Source organism: Oreochromis niloticus, linkage group LG18, assembly GCF_001858045.2.
Source record: "Oreochromis niloticus isolate F11D_XX linkage group LG18, O_niloticus_UMD_NMBU, whole genome shotgun sequence".
In the NCBI taxonomy this organism is placed as follows: domain Eukaryota; kingdom Metazoa; phylum Chordata; class Actinopteri; order Cichliformes; family Cichlidae; genus Oreochromis; species Oreochromis niloticus.
Window position 1 is genome coordinate 18986567 of NC_031982.2, and position 24205 is coordinate 19010771.

At 39.1% G+C, this 24205-nt stretch overlaps 1 protein-coding gene across 6 annotated transcripts in view; it reads left to right on the plus strand.

The window, feature by feature from the left end:
- The window catches only part of asic1c (acid-sensing (proton-gated) ion channel 1c), a 107421-nt gene that overhangs the window by 76398 nt on the left and 6818 nt on the right, over positions 1 to 24205 (plus strand). For 2 of the 6 annotated variants that reach the window (XM_005476428.4, XM_005476430.4), the window contains exons 2-9: positions 13256 to 13406; positions 13990 to 14117; positions 18296 to 18446; positions 18556 to 18612; positions 19041 to 19194; positions 19418 to 19509; positions 19861 to 19940; positions 21200 to 21271. In XM_005476428.4, coding sequence (XP_005476485.1) covers positions 13256 to 13406; positions 13990 to 14117; positions 18296 to 18446; positions 18556 to 18612; positions 19041 to 19194; positions 19418 to 19509; positions 19861 to 19940; positions 21200 to 21271 — 885 coding nt within the window. Of the gene's footprint in view, positions 1 to 9432; positions 10794 to 13255; positions 13407 to 13989; positions 14118 to 16292; positions 16421 to 18295; positions 18447 to 18555; positions 18613 to 19040; positions 19195 to 19417; positions 19510 to 19860; positions 19941 to 21199; positions 21272 to 24205 lie in introns of those variants that run through there. The other 4 variants (XM_005476426.4, XM_005476425.4, XM_005476427.4 and 1 more) reach the window with 4 other exon arrangements.

The following is a 24205-nucleotide window of genomic DNA, read 5'->3' on the forward strand; positions in this document are numbered from 1 at the left end:
ATAACAGGGGTGAAGCCTACTAAGCCTCCCAAAGTGGAAATGCCCTAACTTGTTTACATTTCTGCTATTTTTGTTTCTTTGCATTGTCTTAATTTTTCAACCCGTTGCACCTTTAGACAGGGGAGCTTAGACATCACCCATTGTTGGAAATGCCTTATGTGGGCAAAAGTATTAGGCCACACCTCTTTCAATACAGGTGTTTTCACTGCCATGAGTATAAACTTGTATGCAGTCAAGCACCTAGTAATGCAGTCTACCTTAACAAACATTTATTTTTGTATGTACTGTATGTTTGTATTTATTTAAAGTTTATTTTTATAGGGAGAAGTATGTTACATGACCCACGTAACACACCACACTATTTATAGCCTAGACTACTTTCGAATGCTCTTCCTTAGTTGGGACTTTTAAATACAAACCGAGAAAATCAATAACCTACCCAATCTATACAATAAATACACATGTTAACAAGACTCAAATGCAAGTAGGCGTAAACAGACAAAGCAACACAGAGCTCAGACTGCAGTATAGTAAGATTTAAAGTAGCTGAGTAGCTTCAGGGTTCACCTGAAGGTTCTGAAGGTAAATGAGAGAGAATCTAATATCTAAATGAGGCCTGTTCTGTGAATTGCCTCTAAATTTAACTCATGGGCTTCTTTCAGGACCGAGCCCTGGAAGAGAGGCAAACTGACAGTTTTATTAATGCTGAGAGTTTTAAAGTCGTGCTGCTATGGAATGTAAATGATGCAAAGAAACAGACGAGACATTTTTGTCTGAGACATATATCACCATATCGTCAGCATACATCTGTAAACCTGCCCCATGACTGCGGTGAATGATTTGTATATTAACTGAAGTGGAGTGTTAGAGAGGTTAGAAAGGTAGTTTTTCATTATTAATAACAACTCAGCGATTAATGTGACATGCTGAGTTAATAACAACTCAGCATGTCACAGTCAGATATAAACGCAGTGTGACATGCTGCATATGAATGCATCAAAACACTATGTAACTCATTTATATCACACATACACACACACATACATACATACATAGGGTCTTAGCCTTACTATATAAAAAGTGCCTTGAGGTGACTGCTGCTGTGATTTGGTGCTATAAAAATAAAATTCAATTGAATATAGTTTTATAGGTTAGAATAAGTGATTAATTAGTATTATTAACATACTGTTTTCAGTTACAAAGATTTAAATCTCTGTAAGGTTATCAGAAAAATTAAATTTAGAAAGCATACGACTAAGAATGTCATGATTTTATGTCGTGATTATGAATCGCAGCAAGTCAGCCACCAAGTGTCAGACCACATAAAGTACTGAGGCACCAATGTTGTGGTAACTCAGTAAGTGCACAGCTCCAAAACTCCTCTGGCATCCTCTGGCATCTGCACAAAAATTCTGTGTTGGGAGCTTAATGTCATGGGTTTTCATGGCCAAGCAGCTCCTGTAGGAGTAACGTGTGGGTGCCCAGGTACTTTTGCCCATATAATATACTTCATTGTTTGTTTTTTCAGTTGTGATTTTTAAACTATGAACGTGTAATTGGCTTTCAAAATTTGTATTCTCTAATAATAAGTTCTGTAAATGGTGGCGAGGGAGAGAGTTGGTGTATAGCCCCAGGAACGTTTAAGGATATGCTTTTTATTCTTAACACACACGAGGGGGGCAAAAAAAGTTCCTGATGGAATGCTGGGTTACACTGTGGCAATTTTAGACTGCTGGCAAGTGCTTATCCTTGAATGGATTCAGGGTACCAAAAGCCTCCAGCTGAGCAAACAAGATGAGGAAAAAAAAGACATTATCCCTGCAAAAGTACCGGTGAGGAAATTCGAGGAGTGAGTTTATCAAAGTGTGACTGCAGGCTGCAGAGTGAAAGCTTGAGTGACAGCGTTTCTTGGATTCTGCCTGGAATGGAACAAGGGAGAAAGACAGCAGGTGTAGCCAGCTGCATCTGTGTTTTATTGATACAGACTGCATCTGCCCTCCACCTGGTTTGCTTGGGAGGATATACTGTACATATGCTGCGCCAGACATCTTTGTAATTATGCTACATTTTAAATAAGTAATGGGAGGGCACATTTTTAACTGAACCAGAAAAAAACATGCTGCCTCAGCTCAAGGAAACAGCACTTTTTTTTGAAAAATGTAACAAAAAACAAGGACTAACATTTTTATGTCTAATAAATGTACACTGAATATGTTCTTTCAGAGCAGCTTTGGTGTATTTTTGTACTTAATTCATTTTTCTACAAAGTGTATGGCAATATTTCTTCCTTTTGATGAATTTTATATGAGGCATTTCACAGTATAAGCCTCTCTTAGCAAAAATATCCACTCAGGGTTTCCGTGCACGACTGGTGCAGCATACAAAGTGGCTGTGTGAGAGGTTAGTTTCATTTAGAGGCAGGCCACAAGATGTCTCCCTCTGCTAAAGAAGCTGCCCGTCCAACAGAGCGACAGTCTGATTGCAAACATTTTTGCTCTGTCTGGCTGTCTCGTCCAGATTTGCATTTGTTTGGTCATTTTAAATCACAGTGTCTCTCGGCCTGTCTCTCAGTTGGCCTAAATCTAAAATTTGGAAATTCTCAGGGAGTTTTTCAAGTTTTCATGCAAAGCCGAGTCTGACATGCTGCATATCAATGAGGAATCCTGACCTCATAGAGAAAATGCTAAGCTACTCAGTGTGCTCCGGCTTTATTTATTCAAGCTCTAAATAATACAGAGCTTTATAAATTTTTATCTTAAAACTTTCAAGGCTGACACTGAATACTGTTTTTACTGTCAGCGCGGTTTGGCCTGCTCATCGGAAAATGCACCGAGTGGAATAAATCAAACACGTTGCAGTCGGTGTAAAATGCAGTTCAAAGCCAACACAGGGTCATTTCTGTTTACGCATTAATCCTTTTGTCAGCTGAATAAGCAACTGTTTTGATAAGCTTTAGATCAGTTTAGATTCTCAGAGGCTGACAAATGTTCTCTGATCTCAGCTTATCAAATGTTTAGATTTGCATCTGTTACTTAACTGGCATTATTGTAAAGGAGGCGATCCCAAACTGAGCGGGGGAACTTTATATGATCTAATCAATACATCTTTTAATTAAAGGAAAACTATATATAGTGTGCATGAGAGGGAGAGATTATTTAACAGACTGATTAATAATACATGTACTATAATAGCAGCATCCTTTTTATGTGCATTTTCAGTAAGCAGGCATTAGGGCATTGGGACAGATGAATTAATTATTTTCATTATTAATTAATCTGAAAGTTATTTTCTTGGTTAACTGTTTGCACTCTCTGTATGTTATAGAAGACTAAGAAATAGCGAAAAGCTGAAAACAGTGTTTTGCATTTTTGCTTAAGATTTTCCTAAACAGCTTGTAAATACCCTAAATGACTAATCAGCTAATTAGCTAAGCTTTAATAGTGAGCGGACATTAATGCTGGGCATGTCTTGTGTCCAGCTTCTTTTCTACCTGAAGCTGAAGCTGAAGCTGCACTCTGTGCAGTTGTGATGTGCATCTAATTGCTGCCAGGATTTCATTTGGTGTTGAACATTCTCACTGGCCCTTGAAGGAGCTCTCCCCTTTACTCAGTCAAAACTCTGCTCCTCCTCTAATGAGACCGCTGGGGTTTGCCTCGGCTTTGACATAAAAGAGGATGGTTAGTGTCATTCCCTGACAGCCTGAGGGATCACCGAGTTGCTCTTTAAGCCGGGCTAGTAATACAAAAATCTGAAAGAATAGATATTTCAAATAGTTCTACTTTTCTTTGAGATGCTTATTTGAATTTGGTATTTTTTTTATTACACCACAACCCTCTGATTACATGCTTCGGTACTGAGACACAGATTAAATACATTTTCATCCAAAGGATGATAACAATAGCAGTCTGTGAGAGGCAGACGTTTGTTTTCAGTACGGAGGATAGCAATTTTATCGGGAAGAAAAATCATTACATTTTGCCCAGAGTGCTATATATTCTTGCGTTAGTGCAGCACTGTGTTGGAGGGGATATTTTAATTAAATTAATGGTTTGGTAAAGAGTTGATAAACAAACAGAGTTATGAAAGTTTGTCATATTAGAAAAAAGTCTGAAATCATTGCAGCGCTGTGATTACAGAGTCTGACACCAGATTTAAAGCTTTTGTCTTTATAACTCACGTTAGCCTGGTAGTACAAAGCCCCTTTTTATGCGACAATGTTCCTCTTCAATTTAGGAAATCTGCAATTATTTTACAAACAAATTAATACAAAGAATAATTAAATCTGTCCAGCATTTACCTTTAAAGCTACAATACCTACTACTATAAAATCCCAGAATTATCAACTGACTCTATGGAGCATTTTAGTGTTTTTGGCTGGTTTTGCCCTGACTGTGAGAACAGCAGCTCCACCGATCTGCTGTTCAAACCTTCTGTTTGCAAAGGGCAGCCAATGAGAGGGAAGTTGACTTATAGGGAGGGTGGCAAAGCTAAAAAAGATTCTGCATGAATGAAAAATTCTGCAAGTGTTTAATAAATAAGATTTTCAAACTGTGAGTCATGCAAAGCCAGCTAGTAGAGACCAAGAATAAAAAAGTTTTAGCTGGAAAGAAGCATAAGTGCACGGTTTACTTTTGTTTGAAAATACCACATCGAAAAAAGGATGGATAGCCGCTGTCAGACAGAGAGCACATGTTAAGAGAGTAAAGATGGTTGTCATGTATTGCTAGTAACCTCTAAGGATCAGTAATGAAATTGCGTTTTAGTTCAAACTGCTGACGAGGGATGATTCTGAGACCACGGGAGCAGCCTGCCACACGCCTCCACTACGCTTGAATAGAATAAATGAGCTCAAGCAATTAACTTACTAGTTAAATGCGCTTCATATCTATTGGCATCTTTCCAAAGACGATGAGAATAGAGGAAGTCTGTACAGCTGGTCAATAAATGGAGAAACAAGGCAGATAAGATGGTATTGTTGTGTGTCTTACTCTGCTGCTACACATACAGCATTAGTATTCTTGTTCTCCTTATTTTGCCTGGGTGACTTTACTGGGTGTGGAACAGAGGTTGTCAAGTGTCGTGTCAGTACAAATCAAATATCAGAATTTGACTGGATCGCTCTCACTGAAAAGAGCTCGTCATGTCAGTCTGGTGTTCCTGTCATGTCGTCTGCTCAATGTGAAACATTTCTTATTTATTTATTTATTTATTTATTTAGTTTTTTGTTTTTTGTTTTTGGGGGGGGGGGGGGGGGGGGTTGCTTGCCTTATTATATTAATAGAGCACATTAAACCTGGATCCTTCCAACCTGTACAGGTTTCTCACCCCATTCTATTATTCCAGTTTTTTCTGATTTCCCTGAGTATAGTTTCTCATATGTGCACTTCTTCCTGCCCAGCTGTCATTATTCCTCCTAAATTTGTTAAAGAGGTCCCCCCCCACTTCGCTTTATTATCAGTCAGTCTCTGTCATCTGGCTGCATGCCAGAATACTTTAAAACAGTCAGCATTTGTCTGTTTTAAAACCCTTCCCTAGATCCCACTGTTTTAGACAATTATAGGCCAATTTCCAAATTGCTGTTCATTTCTAAAATCCTCAAGAAAGCTGCTGCTCATCAGCTACTTGAAATAGGGTAACAATATGTTTGATAAATTCCAGTCTGGTTTTCAACAAAATTATAGCACTGGAACAGCAATACTTAAAATTACTAATGAGATTCTTATGAGCTTAGATAAAGGTAAGTATTCCATTTGGGTTCTGCTTGACTTATTGGCCCTTCATTTTTATTTACAGATTATAGAGTTTCTGGGTCAGTATCTCTGGCATTTCTCTTTTTCAAATTTCATATTTATAACTACATGTCCTCATCAGCTCCCCCTGATATGTGGTGTCTCCCAAGGCTCAGCTTGGTCCAGTTCACTTTTCTTTGCGTATGCTACCCCTGGATTATCTACTAAATAGCTTCAAAGGAATCTGCTACTGTTGCTGTGCTAATGATACATGACTGTAGTTTTCTGTTAAGCCAAACAATGAGCAACATTGCTACTACTGTTGACCAGCAAAGCTCATCCAGTCTTGTTTTCTGCTAAACTGCAAAGAAAAATTAGCCATTAGCTAGTACTGGCTTCAAGTGAAATTCCAGTAAGACTTGTATTCCAGGGGTTGGCCCCTGGGTTGCTCTTATTTTGAAACCAGAGGTGATTATTTTGAGATTGTATCGCATAAACTTCGGAACAGCCCTTTTCAGCCCATCAGGTTGGCTGAATCTGTGGTTTATTTTAAACAAATGCTGAAAACTAATTTCTGCTGGTTGACTTTTGCCCTTTATTTTTGGCTCTTGTTCTTCTGATGCATGTACGGAAGTGTGTATGCAGAAATTAATGTAAGACAATGCATCTGACTGTGTGTTTGTAAGATTGGACTTGTATATTTATTGCTAATGTGTAGTTTTATGCAAACTGTGAAGCAATTTATAACTGTGCGTTTTGAAAAGCACTATGCAAATAGTTATTCTAATTAAAGTTATTATTATTAAAGATACCCTATTTCTCCAATTAAAAGCTTATCCAGTTGTTTTTATAGAATAAAGTAGTTCAGACATAAGGCTAAAAGAAAAGCAATACTGGGAATCTGTTGTGTCTGTAGGGCAAAAAGGATGGGTGGTGCAGACATGACATATAGTAGCTGTTAGAGCTAAATTCAGCCAATTAATTGAGTTGTTTTGCTGTTGGAAAGCTAGAAAGGACACAGAGGGAAAATAACCATTATTACTGTATTGAAGCTGTAACCTTCTCTATTCTTTGTTTTTCAGTATCCAGGCATTCATTAATCTTATCAGACTATTAATATGACGACTTTTGAACACAGAGGAAACAGTGTTGCTTTATTTTTGTAATGCATTTGTAAATTTGGCTTTAATGAAATGGCTGGGTAGAAATTGTTTTTATGTAATTCTTTCTTTGAATCACATTTTGCTTCTTTGAAGATTAAAAAACGACCTATATTTATCCTGCATGAGTCAGAAGCTTTGTTTTTTTTCTAATCACACCTTCACTACCGTATACTTTGCTGTCAGCACTGATTTTGAGGACAGCACAAACCAAGACAGAAATATTTCCGATGAATATCTTGACGCGATCACCACAGACAGCACAATAATTTAATAAGACGACATGTGAAAATAGAAGAGATACAACGGTTAAATTAGTGGTGTTTCTTGGCACTTTAAAGTAGGTTTGATGGCTGCTGGACTGCTTGAAGTGCCATGTGTCTAATTCAATGTGACATATCCGACTTTCCTGTGGATTATGTGCAAGCATTTCTTTTGAGCCCATTTTGCTCTTACAGGGGTAATTTGACGTTTATCTGCTTAGGTGTGATGTAGGGTTTTGCAGACCATCATCTATATGTTGAAGCGTCGTACTGCCGCCAGGTGGCAGTGTCAAAAATATGTGGAACAGCTTCTCTTAATTGTCTTTATGTTGTTTATCTTAGCCCCTTCCCCAGAAAAGACAGAGGTTGTAAAGAACTCCTTTGTAGGAAAGTGAAACCACTTTAAAAAAACAAAACAGTAACTGATCCACAGCCCTCGTCAGTACTTTTTATAAATGCTCTTTTAGAAGCTACGTCTAGCTACTCCCTTCTTCACAAGGGGTCCCACAGTGGGGAGCTGTGTTTGAAGTAACATCAGATTCCCTTCTTGACACAACCCAAAGGGTTAGCGTCTACTGGAACTAAAGCAGGGGTTGTTTGCTTATCAGGTGAATGTATAAACCGCTACACTACAGAACCACATATGTTTATGTTCCTACCTCTTTTTCCTAAACTTTAATTTTTTGCCTAATTAGCATTCAGTCGATACATACTATCAGCACAATTTAGACTTTTTTAGGACTAACTGTGATGCTGGAGCCAGTTAGCTTAGCTTAGCATAAAGCCTAAAAGATCAGGTGAGGCTAGCCAGGCTCTGCCCAAAGATGACGAAATGCTCCTGATATCACACTGAAATCATTTCATATTTATATGGATGATAGATTTTAGTTGGCTTTTAGTTAGAAATTACAACCTGAAAAAGCAGGACGTTAAAAAAAACTGTTGCCCAGCTCAGGGCTGATGCTCTGAGCTGATGAAGTAAAATGACCATGATATGTACATCAAATCTCAGTTTACTGCTCATCAAGGGGATCATTTCAGAGTCAGATGTAATGGTTTGCTTTGTTTTTGTTTTATTAACATAAAAGGCCTGAGAACTTTATGTTTGGTGTGAATACATCTCTTCAGATGCGGTGACCTCCTGGATTCTTGAGCAGCCAGGGCAGTGCTAGCCAACTGCGCTTTCATATTTACCCAAATACTAATCTCTATGCACATATATCTGCCTGTGAAATGCACATTATCCTAAATAAATTAATAGAATTGGTAGTTTGTGTTGCTGAGCGCTCCTGTTGCTCTTTTCGTCCTTCTCTTTATTTATCTTTAGGGAGATTATTGATTGTATCCAAAGGTTGGATGGTGACCACTGGTTGCATGCAACTTATTACAAGGCATTGTGGGATACTTTAAGTCCACTGCAGAGGGACAGCAGCTGTAATTTCTGGAATTAGCTTAAGTTATTAAATGATAGCCGATCAGTTACTAGAATTCTTCATTTCTAATATCTCAGCCTTTTTGCAAAAAGTCATGTTTATGCCCTCAAATACTGAAATAATTTACATGAATATGTTATTATTGTATTAACAGAATCAGTTGGTAGATCCTCTCTGGCATTTAGTCAGTGAAACCCAGACTCTACAAAGCCCGAGAGTCATTTACACTCCTTTGTGTTATATTAAAATAAGTTCAATCCAATTATTTTTTATTAGCTCCCACCATCTAAACCTGCAGACGACACCCTCTGGTCTAAGTCTGCGCAGTAATAAAACATTTTCTTTCTATTTTTAACTTTGCGCAATAATTTTTTACAACCATTTGTCACCTCAGCTTTGATCAGGTTACCCAGCCAATACTCGCATTACAGATTGAAATTATTCCAGCTAAAATAATGGGGGGAAAGTATCACTTTCTGCCAAACACAGTCCTCTGATAGTCTCACTAAATGGAGCAAAGCACCTTTAATATCAGCCAGAGCCACATCTGCATGCCGCAGGATGTCAGCCCTCATTACTCTGCATTTGTGAAATTATACTTGAAACTGGAGCAAACGAAGATCACAGATTGTGCTGTGACATATTTTTCTACCACATTTGAAAGGATATTTAGCTGTTTTTCTCCAACTTGCTGCCTCCCTTTCAGTCTTTAATTAAATAGACATATCGACCCATGAGCGAGCGATGCTTCAATATTAAAGAACTTCAGACTTCATCTTTTTTTTTTTTTTTTGTAGAGGAATTTTTTTAGCACAATTATTTGTACTTTGATCAATACCACCACCAACCCCCTCCTCTCTATACCATTGGAGGTGCACTTCATCACCGGAGGAAAACAATTTCATCCAGTGGCTCCACCTCATTCTCCAGTCGACTGTAGAGGGAGTGAGTAGGGGGGCAACAAGCTTTATATTCCTTTCTGCGGGCTTCAAGTCAACACACTAAAAAGCATCTCTTCAATCTGTGGAAAAAGGGAGGAGTTGGGTTCTGGGCAGCTACTGCACAAAAAGAGAAACCACTGAAATCTGCAAGTATTGTCTGGCACTGGAGAGGGGGGATGGAGGAGTGAAAGATCTGAGCAACAGGGGTAAGCCTCTCCGAATTTTCAAAGTGATTACCTCTGGGAGTGAAGCCGTCGCTTACATCTGCAATTATCACGTCCATTTGTCTATTGACGAAGGAGTGGGGATAGTTACGCTGGATGTTTTTGTTAATGGAGTGATTCAGCTGTTTTTCTCATAAAGGAATCATTATGTAAATCAATTTTACATCCCCCAAGGAGCACAGTTCCTTTGTTTATATCTTCATGGCAAAGTGTTTTCAAGCCTGAACAGTGGGACAGCTGCATGTTAGGACTCCAGTTGCTGCTACCTGGAATCTTTTATACACACACGCGCTGTTACACACATATTAAGATGCATGTGGAGAAAATGTGTAAATTGTAGTCTAGTGGGGGCAGCTGAGAAACTGCACTTGACAACGAAGCACTTTCCTTGACTCGCAATTAAGGTTTAAGACTCCACATCCGAATCTGTTTCCATGGAGCCAAACAAATCAAGTGATGCCCAGAAGCCTCCTCTTCAGAACCCACAGTCCAGCTCGCTGAAAGCAACATGGAACGAGATCACGGTGGATTTCATAATGAGGACCAAGATCCACGGTTTGAAGTTTGTCTTCTCTCCGGACAAGTCGAAACCGCAGCGGGTCATCTGGATCATGGCCTTCTTCCTTTGTCTGAGTCTCCTCTTCACCTGGTCCTGGAATCGAATCCTCTATTTGATGTCCTACCCCGCTGTCACCAAGATCTACATGGTCTGGGCTCACAACATGTCCTTCCCAGCCGTTACCTTCTGCAACAAAAATGTTTTCCGGGTATCCTCTCTGACTAAAGATGACCTGTATCACAGCGGCTACTGGTTGGACCTCCTGTATCATAATCACACAGTGATAAAGAGGAGCCTGTCTATCCTTAAAGACAATCACAAGCAGGGTCTGCTCACTCTCCTGGACTTCAGCAGCTACACCCCACCCCCCAATTATCGCACCAACACCACGGAGATGATGGGTCGGCTCGGTCACCAGCTCGAGGACATGCTGCTGGAGTGCAGGTTTCGTGGGGAGACCTGCACCTACAAAAACTTCAGCACTGTATGTACAGAAAGAGAGATGGTGTTTGCCAGGTGTGGATGTGAGTGTTGTTTATATGGGGTATTAATAATTCATGTTAGCATTTGACAAAGCTACAGCAGGCATTCTCTCCGGGTCTTTTAAGTCATTGATGTTTCAGAGCTGCAAAACAAGCCTGTCCTGCTTTTTGCCTTTAAGACATGACAGCTGTTCCCTCATTAAAACCCATGTCTCCTTAAAATTCACTCAACAGCACAAACACAATGATGTGGCTTCAGTGTCTGCTATATGTTTTTAAAGGTTTCTTATTTGGCTATGTTGACTGGCTATTTCCCGAGTCCCTCTAATGTCTTTTTTGCTTTATAACATGACAACATTTGGAAGAACATTGAGCGCATTAATAATTCAGACGTCATAAATCAGTTCAAATTAAAATTTCAGCGTCTCTAATTAAACATCTGTTGGGCACGAGGAGGATATGCGTCAAAATATGCAGCTGAGTTTCCCATTTAAACGCACCAGACGTGGATCCATTACAGCCATTCATCTCTGAATAACTGAAGCGAGAAAGTGGGTGACATTTGCAAACCATAGTGCCGCTCTTCCGCGTGGTGATATCTTGAGTAAATACATTCGCACACAAACCGGTAGCTTATAACGTCTTTAGAAAATATTAGCAAGGGCGAATGGGGAAGTTTCTGCAGTGGTAAGCCTGCATGCAGAGGGACTGAGAATATTTTAAACCTGGCAAGACACATCCAGATATAAAACCCTCACCTGTCACAGGCGTCACATTTAGCTCCCTGCCTTTGCTGAGGTGGGTCTGAACAGCTAGATCCAAGTCATAAAAATCCAACATGTAACTGTGACAGCTTCAGCTGATGTGAGACATTTACAGTGGGAAGTCTTACAGGCTGCAAGAGGTCAGCTACCCATGGTGGCTTCATTGCAACGGAGAGGCTTTAAAATCTTCAAATTCTCTCTTTTTGGCCAGATTGATGGCTTGAGATATGCAGGATTTACATTTTGCTATCTGTTTGTTGCTCTTAAGCAACTCGTATTGGGTGTGCGGTATGGATGATTGATGCTGTCATTTGATCTAAACATAAATATGAATATTTTAAAACAGTCATACATTGTATGATGTGTATAGGCACTCCCACATTATATAGCCAGCAGGGGGGGAAGAAACAAAGCCCTGTCTTATCTGTGTGAGATGGATGTGAGTCTGTCTGGGTCTGGACATGGAACGCTGAATCTGATCTCTCGAGATCAGCTTTGCCATGCTGGCTGAGTTTTAACCAGCAGCCCTCTTCCTATGACCTTACCACAGCGGAAATAAATCCAAACTTCTGTCCTTCCTGGTGCAATATATTCTTTAGAAATGTGGGGACAGAAGTGAACATCAAAAATCTTATGCTAGCAGCACACATTTTTGTTACGATGATTAGAAAAGAAAGTCTATTAGGGCAGCTATGATCATTAAAATTGGACTTTAAGGTCTGTAAGCTTTAACCTGAGATTGATTTCAATTCATCATTATATAAAATAATATTGTAAGCACAGATTGCAAACTACACATTACAAAGTGAAACTTCGATAACATAAATTTAGATAAATACTTCTGAATTTACAATATTTTTGAGTGTAAGAACATTTGCAACTGCCAGAGTTTCAGTGACACTCATTTTCATTTATTTATGAGACTTTTTGTCTCCTTTTGGCTTCCGTACTATGATTTTCTTGTTTAACCATAACTTATCGCATTTTAATGTGTAGCTGTTGGTGTGAACACAAAGAGCAGATTGCTGCACACATCATGATGATCAGCATCTTGAAATGCTTATAGTTTGTTTAAATCTATGGAGAGTCGATGATTTTAATTCTACATTCTGATCCTTCTGAGACTGATTTATATTTACTTGCTTGGTAGATGACATAGAAATTTTTCAATTATAGGTAAAAGCCATAAAATTGAAAAAGAAAAAATCACCTCTGGGCACAGAACCTGAAATTAAATTATTTAAACATAGAAGAAAATCTACTGTAGTGATTGCACATCAAACATTAAATCCTGCTAAGCTTTCCTGGCATAGGTTTGGTCTCTTAAGAAGTTTATAAAGCAAAATACAAAAATGTCTGCTTGTGTGTCCAGAGAGCTTCCACCTCATATGTTTCTCATTAAGTGATGGCAAAATAGTAAATTCAGTCTAAATCACTCGGGGGGGGGAAATTTTGAGTGAAATTGGGTAAAGACTGATAGCTGCTGCTGAGGAGCACTCATTACTTCCTCAAATCAGAGCCAGGTGCCTGTTTAAAACCTGCGCTGCCTTCTCTGATAATCACAAAAATCTTTGCAAGATTACCTGTCCTGCACAATACGAGACTGGCATGTAATATAGCTCGTACTGCTGCACCGTGAAAAGGATTGAACTTTTTGTTTGTGCTCATTTTTCTCTGTGTGTGTCCTATTTTTCTTACAGATTTACACACGGTATGGAAAATGCTACACTTTCAACTCGGGATTAGATGGCAACCCTTTGCTGACCACGTTAAAGGGCGGCACGGGGAACGGCTTGGAGATCATGTTGGATATTCAGCAGGATGAATACCTGCCTGTTTGGGGCGAGACAGGTCAGTGAAGCATTTTTACAGTAACATCTGATTTGTGCAGATTTCCATGTGGAAATCTCATCAGCTTGTTGGTTTATCCCTGAAGTCCTGACAACTGCCACAGTATTTTGTCATCTCTATGACAAATGGATGCTCCACAGAGGAATGTTGTACATCTCTCACTTTACCTATAAATCTTTGCCTATATATTTTTTTGCACCACACTGAAGCAGACAAAGAAGTGATGTACTACCATGATTAACTGCTTATCATCTTGATATGTTTCTCCAGGTCTACAACTGACATCAGACCTAATAAAACTGCATTTAGTGACTTATTGTTTCTCATTTATGGTGGGCCACAACATAATGGGACCATACATTCATAAAATAAATAGCATGTAATTAATTCTGGTTCTAAATCTGTTTGATATTGAACCGGCACACTGACACAAGAGTTTATTTCTTATATTAGCTTCCATTAATATGATGAAAGCGGAGGGGTAGAAACCCTGGATTAATGTGACTGCTGGATCGCTAAACAGCACTGGTTTCCGTCGATGACCGTACATGTTGTTGTATTTTCTGGCGTGCTGTATCCACAGATGAGACCTCCTACGAAGCAGGCATCAAGGTTCAGATCCACAGCCAGGACGAGCCGCCTTTCATTGACCAACTGGGATTTGGTGTGGCACCTGGTTTTCAAACTTTTGTGTCATGTCAGCAGCAACTGGTACCTAACGTTCAGCCTCCTCCTCTCCGACCCCAGCGTCTTTTGCTCTGCTTCACCCTGTGTTCGTCTCAAAAACCCTTGCCAGCCAGTGTCCATCACCTCTGTGTCACAGAGCGCGGAGCAAAATCAGATCCAGATCTTAGTATTACCTTTGTGTTGAGATGCGCGTCTAATGTGTTACATAAACAGCCGATGAGTCTGGTTAGAGTAAATGAAACTAAGGAGTTATAGCAGCCAAGAAGTACTGATAGAGCAGGGCCAAGTAATGATTGCATGCAGGAATATGAGCATACTGCGCTTATCAGAGCCAAAAAAGCTTCAGACTGCACAGCATGCAAAAAATATATGGCAGCTCAGGGTGTTTAGTTTACTTTTTTATATTGAGTCTTCATTAGTTGGTGCTCAGGAGAAAAAAAAGGACAACAGCTTTTTATTTGCAGCTCTGAAAATCATCTCTAGTGACGTAGTCAAACAGAAGCCAGGAAAAAACGTTGAGGACTAATCCACACAGCCAACTTCAGCAGTCTTTAATCATCGGACATTATCGCTGATTAACTCTTTTTAAAAACCCGCACTTTTACAGTTTTTAAAGAGAGACTTAATGTTTTCTTATGACTAGCTGTTGGGATCGGCATTTTGCTAAAAGCTGACTATATGTTAAAGGAAATCTACTAAAACTGTCATAATGTTGTTTATGTCAGTTTGGACCATATAAAGGAGCCTGATGCACTTCGCATTACATTACTTTTTCTCCCAACACCAGTAATATGGAAAAAACGTGCGTTATTGGATGAGAAAGATGACCCACGGCTGTTTTATAGACATATTTTAATATGTGCTATGATTTGATGACACGGTAAAAAGAGAAGCAAAATGGCCCGTGGCTGGTTTGTTGACCGAGTCCACGACACTGGCGTCACTGAAGGATGAAAAGTAATAACTATAGTTAAGCCTGAATTGATTGAAAAGCCCGTGTGCAAGGTCATAACGCTGAGCTCACATGGATTTTCCATCCAAATCTAATGAAACAATACGGCACTTATGTGATCTGCCAGGAGAACAAATTCAGACAGTGTTGCTTTTGTCCACACTAGCGTAGCTCACAAAGACAAAGAAAAGTCTTTGATTTTCAAACAGAAACACTGACAGAATAAGGAAATATCCTCTGACAAACAGAGAAGCACTCAGCTTAAGTCCCAAGAAAATGGTGGCAGTGCCACAGAGGATTTTAGGTTTTTGCAGTGATTACCTTTGAGATCGAGTGTATTTGTGCCGCAGGCTCGTTAAAATTTCCACCGTATAATCAGTTCTTGTGAAGTCATGATGTAACGGACGCCTGAGCAGCGATTTAACTTAGTTTCTTTAGCAGTTAATTAAGCCTAATTTAAATGATTTTGCTCCTAAATTGAATTGGCTCGTTCACCTCACAAGCTTCAGCGTGCCAGCAGAATAACATGGGATGGTTGAGGCACGGTTGGTCTCGTGAAACAGACACATGGACACCACAAGAGATGACAAATGTAACTTTTGGGAACTTGCTTGGAAATGTATCTTTCTCTCATTTTTCTCTCCTTCTCTCTGCAAATGTTGTTGGTGCTCAGAGTGTATCATCATTCAGCCATTTCCCAAAAAAAAAAACCTGGTCTGTTACTCACCATCACAGAGTTTCCTCCAGGAGGCAAAAGTGCATGGTTTGCCATTTACAATCATGACATGAGCGCCCACACCGCTGACAGCTGAAAGACGTGTTTATGGCATAAACGATGTGATGACTTAATTAGATTGTCATTATAAACTCTGGCCTGCATTCGTTTCACTCAGTGTCCAACGAGTGACATTGCTCTCGGTGTAATAAGGATAATAGCACTCGTGATTTCGAGACTTTACATTTGTAAATCTTCTGTCGGAGGAGTTTAATTTTTAATAAGAGACTTTGACTTGTGAGCAAAGAGAAACATCGATACTCCACCACCAAGAGTTAGAAGCGATCTGTAGCTCAAGACTGAGAGAAAGTAAGAAGAGAATGGCTGAATGACAACCCACCAGTCCTGCCTCTGGGACTCTGACAACAGGATGTTTGCCTGGAGGGGTCATTTTCTGTCCCCTTGCCTTACTTTATCTCCTCTTATATTTCGATAATGATATGGGCTGTGTTCCCTCACCCCTTGCCCCTAGATGAGACGTCCTATGAGGCCGGCATAAAGGTACAGCTTCACACTCAGTCAGAGCCTCCTTTCCTCCACGAGCTGGGCTTCGGGGTTGCCCCAGGCTTCCAAACATTCGTTTCCACCCAAGAGCAGAGGGTAGCGTATGACTGACTGGGCTTGCTGCATGCCACAAAATACTGTATTGTACATACTCATTAACTTCCACACTTTCATCTCCTGGTCCCGCCCTCTCCAAGGGATGGACCCATGTGTGCCCCCACCACCCCCCACCCCCTCCTCTGTGTGGCTGAAGCAACGAAATGTAACAGCATCTGCAGTCTGTCCTTGTTGCCATCTCTGCTCTCTGTCATCACCAGCAAAGAGCTGGAAATGTGTTTTATTTCTTTGAGCCATTCATCCAAATCTGTCTTTATCAGAGCTGTTGTTTGGCTTTACCCTTTCACGTCCACATCTGCTTCTGTAAGCATTTTTTTTGTTTTGTTTTTTTCAATTTTTTTGCTTATATGTGTTATCGGGGTGATCCACTGGACCTCTGCTTAATCTCATCTGCAGGGACCAGACAATGTGATTCATTAGGTTTTATTACCCATGAGAACTCTGGCATGAGTTTATAGTCTTGATTATATTGCACTGGGGGTTTATCTCCAGCGTATCTCCACTTATGAGAGTCTGTGGGCTAGAAATGGAGTTCAATAAAGGCTTAATCATGTTTGCCAGTTTAAATCCACTTCTTTTGCGAATCGCACTCTATCTCTGTCACTTTGTATTGGCTAAATGACAGTTACATTGTCAGAGTTAGCACCTGGTTAGAGCTGGTGGAAATGATTGGGAATTACAGTGAACCTTAATGTGACAATGGAGGTGTAATTTCTCTGAGAAATTTCCCAGGAAGAAGCCTTTGGCAGAGATTGTTGGCTTGCTCCCCACTGCAGTTAGCGGCTGAATGCGCAACTACCCAAGCATCGCCGCCCTTCATAAATAATTGGCTTATTTTTGTCATGAAAATAAGTAGCAAGCAGAAAACAAGACACTTTAAAGGGGGGCTGGAAGTCTTGTTGGTGGTTAGAGGCCACGCTGTGCAGCACACCAGAGAGGAAGTCCCTTTAACGTCGAAGCAGATCTCACACAAAATGAGGCACGCTGCTGCAGCTCCAAGACGGATGGCGAGGTCTAATGCTAAGTGTGATTTGGGTCCTTAAAATTCACTTGTTAAATATTCTTCCCTAATGGATTCATTTAGAATTCTCAGAGTTATTCATAAATGTAATGACCTGCTCTCACCTTATAATGAGAGTTCTACCACTAATGAAACCGCAAACTGAGTGTACACTACATCTCCTCCTGATTGCTAAATTCATGGGGATATTCAGGGTAGTTGTGTAATAAACTCTCATGGGCGTCAATGAGAAAATATAGGTTGTTAATCAACAGTAAAACCTCTTTAGAAAGCTTTCATTGACTGGATTATTCATTTAGGTTAACCTACCGTTATTAACTACGTATTACCATAAGTAATTTGTTAAAAAAAAAAAGCTCTGTATATTGTCTCTTAAATTCAATGAATCCTCCAGTAAAGGGTAAACCGTTGATTGTTTTCAGTTCCGTTCTCAAGGTTGTAAAATTTGTCCATTGATTGTGGTGTCCTGTCTGTATCTACATATTTTAAAGATTTCTCGTAAGCTTGTCTCTATTCCCATGGTACTCTGCTTTCTACCGGGGCCTAAACCTGCATCAGTAACGTTATGCATGATGTCTGCTTGCTGCTACACATGAGCGATGATGTTGTTCCGACTGGACGTTTTATGCCAGTATTGTCTGAGTGCACATTTTCATTCAAGTGCTTCTGTATTTTCTTTTTTTTTTTTTATGTTTAAGACATTTGTGTTGGGTTTTGTCAGCTTGTTGTCTCCCTTTTTGAACTTCTGTTACACCGGGCTTGCATTATGGTATTTGATGTACTCCTGTGTGCTGATACACTGAGGGCAAAACATGTGCTGCTCGCTCTTTCAGCTTCAGTACCTCCCACCGCCTTGGGGAGATTGCAAGTCTACTCCCATAGACTCTGATTACTTCTCCACGTACAGCATCACTGCATGTCGCATCGACTGTGAAACACGGTACCTTCTGGAGAACTGTAACTGCAGGATGGTTCACATGCCGGGTATGAACTGAGAGTTACTTGACCAATAAAAAAAAAACATAAATCTCTGTGCCCTCGTGTTGCATTTATAAATAAGTAATCATTTTCACTTTTATGTTGGTTCAAACAGGAAACACGGCCGTTTGCACACCTGAGCAGTACAAAGATTGTGCTGATCCAGCTTTAGGTGAGCGCACACACTTTTTTTATTGGATTAAGTGTAAAATATTGAGGTATTTGCATTAACAGCGGTGCCACAAGCTTGTTGTATCCTGTAGATAGTACTTGCGTGAGCCTTAACTTCAAATTACTTTAATTCCAGATTGTGCTGAAACAAAAGCAATAAAGTAAAAATCATTGTTTAAAAATCCCATTAGGAAGATTTGTGATGTGTCTGTGCTTCGCTGATATCAAATAAATCCTGCTGAGTTTTTTCCCCCCCTCCTCTGTTTTATGGCTTCAGTCATTATTTGCTTTCATGGAAAGTGAACGATGGCAGCGAATGTAGCTCTGTTGTGCGTTGTGTGGGATATTTTTAGCAGGGCCTCTGGATGCAGGTTTGTTTGATTCTTCATAGTGATCGCAATATTTTGAAATGACTTTGATCATCCACAGACTTTTTGGTAGAGAAAGACAACGATTACTGTGTCTGTCAGACCCCCTGCAACATGACTCGCTATGGCAAGGAGCTGTCCATGGTTAAGATCCCCAGTAAGGCATCTGCTAAATATCTGGCTAAGAAATTCAACAAAACTGAGCAATATATTGGGTAAGTATTATTAGCTAGTTATTTAGATAAAGGCCTCTTTTTCCTTTTCCTGTTGATGGATGGATGTACTGTGGCATAGCATGGTCTGAGTCTCCATCGTTCACCTTCAATGTAACAATAATGAATGATAGTTACACAGGAGATGAGAGTTGTCATTTGTTCTGTTGGTAAAATGGCCCTGAGTGAAATCTGATGGATGTGCTCGTGTGTGTCCTCTCTCCAGAGAAAATATTCTGGTGTTGGACATCTTCTTTGAAGCTCTGAATTATGAGAAGATTGAGCAGAAGAAGGCCTATGAAATTGCTGGACTTCTCGGTAAGATTCTTGCAGTTTCATATTTACTGTGAGAAAAAAAGAAATAAATAAATCTGACCTCAGAATCAGCACCCTCGGCGGGCATCCCCCCTGCCGCATATTTCACATCGTGTGTTCATCCCTGGTGCTTTGAGGTTCCCTCTTTGAACTCGTGAAACAGGCTGAGCATATTTTCATAATCTGATGCTCTTGCAAGGGCAGCTGCGTTTGTGAAGTTGGGGCTGGTTGGACATTTTTGACAATTACGCTCAGATTCCTCAGAGAGATACCGAATTCAATGTGACAGCAAGGGGGAATGGTTTCACGCACCATTGTTTAATTACCCGTATCTGTTAATCTCTCCCTCCGTAGGTGACATTGGAGGCCAGATGGGGCTATTTATTGGAGCCAGTGTTCTTACAATACTAGAAATATTCGACTACCTATATGAGGTAAAGTCATGATCTTTGTTAAAGATTTCTTATCAATAACTAAATGAATTCTTCTGTTTTTAGATCACATTAAATTCATTTTTAGTAACCTTTACATTTTTTAATTCAGTAGTAGAGAACTTATGGCTTTCTTGTGGAGTGTGGAGAGCTTAGCACAAAGCATAAAGTGTCTGCTACTTAACCTTTACATGCTGTTCATGTTAGCTGCCTGCACAGTATGGTCTGGGTCAAGAATTGTCTCATAATAAGTGTTTATATCAAACTACAGATCTATTTAAGATCCAACAGTCCACATAGAAAGACCTCAATCTTTTTGTTGTGAGGTGACAGTGCTAACCACATCCACTCAGATGTACAGATTTAATGGCACACTCTGACCTCTGTATGACCGCTGTTCCAATATATTGTCACTCCGGTGCAGTTTTACTATTTACTACTTTGAAATTCCCCCATGACTGTTCAGAGATCTTCAGGATTCCCTCAGAGACCAGCAGGTACCCGTCTCTCTGGGTTCCCCAGTATATGTTGTAGAAACACAGACAATTCTCACGACAGTGACAAGATTCCCATTGAACTTTGTCACCAGTGCCCACAAAGAAATGTCATGTACAATTTCACAGGTTTCTAAAACCACCATTTTCCTATATTTGACCCATGCTGGTGGATCCAACTCAGTAGATTCGATTGAATTCAGTTCAGTTTTATTTATTTATTCTTATTTTATTATTTATTTATTTTATTTTATTCTAATTTTTATTCTAATTTTTGCTTCATAACTTTTGCACTGTCCACTTCCTGCTGTGACAAAACAAATTTCCCACATGTGGGACTAATAAAGGTTATCTTATCTTATCTTATCAGCAGAGATTCTGGTCAAATTTGACCCGGAGCACAAATGTAGAACAGTATAAAAGATATTTTCATTTTGGTGTATTTTGGTCTCTTTAGGAAAAGACATAAAATGTTTGTTTATCAGGAACATGTCAAATGTGATGTGAACAGTATGTAAGGGTTAAAATGTTAAATTGGAAATAATTCTACTCAAAATATACCCCAAAGTATTCTTAACCTAAACATCTTATAAGACTTCAAGCTTTTACGCAGTTTTTTTGTGCAAGATACGATGCTTCATCTTTATAGATGCTGTCAGGCGGCTTTGGATAAGAGAAATAGCCTCAGTATTGATCCTCTTCACTCCCCAAGAAAGCAAACTATTGGATGTGTGAATCTGTGAATAATGCTTTTCTGATGTTTTCTAGGTGTTTAAAGATAAGGTTTTGGGTTACTTCATTCGCAAGAAACGGCCACAGCGCTGTCAGAGCGACAATCTGGTAATTTTTTAGTCCCTAAGAATACACTTGATTGAGTGAAGTGAATGTGATGTACAAAATGAGCTCAGGAACAATGGTCACAACAACATCAAAATATCTGCTCACACTTGAAATGCTTTTAATGAACAGCACCAGAGAGAAAGCAAAGGCATTATGCCATCATTAGTTTCAATTAGCCCTGCAGAAACAAAATATTTTTCTAGAAAACACAATCATTAATCATACGCACATATTTTTACTGCACAGTGGGAATGCATAATTAGAGTAGTATTAGACGCATACAGTACTTTTTTTACATGATGAGAAGCAGCATAAATTATTCCCTGTAATGACAAAAAATCTGGGATGCAGATAAGTATTCCAAAAGAACAAATTGACTTTGTGCCCCTTTTCTTTTTAAGCTTTTTCCCCAAGTGTTTCGCCACTTAGTGCGCTTAAATCTCAGTGCATGGCGAAGTAGAAGTAAAGAGTTTGACCTGGTTTCAATTGGATTTTATTCATGACTCATAAACTCTGTTTATTGTCAGAGGTTATCTCATTTTATCCCACACACCAACCCAATTTTCAGTATTTCCACACTTTAAAGTAGCTTCTCAGCGTCACCCTCTTTCGTACTATTACAGAGCTGTTATTGTTATCCGGGTTTTACCACTTATTGTCAGGCAGTATGATTAGAGAAAATTCAAAAGAGATTTCATTAACATGGTAAAAACAAAGCAATGAAAACTGTAGTACTGCGAGGCATTTCAGTCATGCCCTAAATAACAGCATTTTCATCAAACCCTGTGATTTAGCACGCTGCATCCAGAGGCATCTCCACTCCTCCTGTTATGCAAGTTAGGAAATGATTAATAACATAAGCACATCGTTTTAGGATTAGCAATGAGCTGTTGTTCAGTACATAATGGTAAATCAAGGCTTATAACATATAGAAAGAGAGATTTTAATCACTACAGTCACACCCATGCAAATAGTGGGTGGTTTTTATATTTATCTAAAGAAAATTCTTGAATCAACAAATTATTGCAAAACGTAGTTTAACTGCATATACTTTACTACTTCCCAACACTCGCTGTAGAAATATCAGTGCATTTGAAGTGCTAAATACCTTCTGTCAAGCTATAAATAGATTTTATTGATCATATTGTGCGTAATGCCACTCTGAAAGAGTTTTAAAAAGGTAGAGGTATAAATTCAACAAAGTCCAGTTTTCTTTGTGTTTGCTGCCTTGACAGAACTTAAATCGCTGGTGGTTATCAGCTTTCTCTGTTAACCTGAGCATTCTGCACCATTCTGTGTGTGCTCAAATAAAAAGGAGTGTTTGACACGGCAAGCAAGTCTTTGTCCACACGAAATGATCCCTATGAGTGCTGCCTACTCCGGTCAGAGATGTTAATAGACGATGGTGACGATAATATAGTGGTAAATATCTATAAAGAACATAAAAATATAACAGTAATATGCAACACTGTTGCAAATAAGACAAAAGACTAATGCTGCAGAAAATCGTTAAACTGGTGATTTAGCGCACAGAGCAATAAAATAAACATTTTAACACTGAAATAAACAGTGCGGCTGTTTGTTTCTAATGCGAACGCAGCACATTAGAGCTCTGAAGCTTTAAACTAGACACGTTTAAACATTAAAGGTTACTGTCCCATCGCCTAATAAAGGAGACTTTAGTGCTTTAGTTTGTCGATAGATCAAAGTGAAATTAACTTTATTGACTGAACAGGTATTCTTGGTGTGTTGCAGCTGCAGTTCCAGCATTGTAAACAAGATTTAGCAGCAGATTCGGATCACCTATAAAACATTATTTCTCTTTCAGCAACATGGAAATTCAAGCGAAAAAGGGATGCACAGTTTGCATTGCAGCAACTTTACACTTTCATTTGTGATGTTAGCTAAACAAGTTGCACATATGAAATATATTTTACCAGCAGATAATCTACAGTTCACTTAAAACATGCTCCTCAGCCAGCCTCCTTAATATTTTAAAACCAAGAAAACTCTGAATCTGCTGTTATCCATGTTACCACGGTGATTCAGGCAGGTAAAAAAAAGCTACATTCTTGACATAGAAAACTCCATGCCCACGCCATGGATCTCACTTTGTAGTACACACCTCAGGGCTGGTTTAAGTTTTACCTCTTTGATAGCCAGGAAACTTCTTCAGGCCTTATATTAAATTGTTTAAGTCTTTAGGAGAACTGCATGTTAAATTAACTTGTCTGAAAAGTATATACAATCAAAAGTAGTAGTAAATGTAATGTATCGACCTTTCTACTTTAGCTGACCTAATATATTTCTGCTTGCAGTATGGTAGCCAAAAATATTTTTTTTTTAAATCCACATTTTCTCAAACTCAGCTTTCACTGAAAATAGAGCTTGGTATAAAAGTATAAATAGTTTACATTTTTTAGCATCATCATTTTTTCTTTATATTTAGAATTCCATTATCTTTAAAGCTACTTGAGCTAGGTTCTTCAATATTTTTAAGGCAAATATCAGATACTTTGAATATGGAATCTCAGGGCTGTAGCTCAGGTAAACTTGAGTGATGGGCGCTTGAAGTCCCTAAAATATCTGGATGCCTGATCTGTGACAGCAGTTTCAGAGACTGGTAGAAACCACAGATTTTCCAGATGTGAGGCTGATTTTGGTTCATGTCATACCTTGGAAATATTACGATGAATTTTGGTGAAATTGCGTTTTTTCCATGTTTAAGCTTTAATATGTGTGGAAACCTTTATCTGATTTGGACTGTGCTGCATAATCTTAGGGAGTGCAGAATTATTAGGCAAGTTGTATTTTTGAGGAATAATTTTATTATTGAACAACAACCATGTTCTCAATTAACCCAAAAAACTCATTAATATCAAAGCTGAATGTTTTTGGAAGTAGTTTTTAGTTTTAGCTATTTTAGGGGGATAT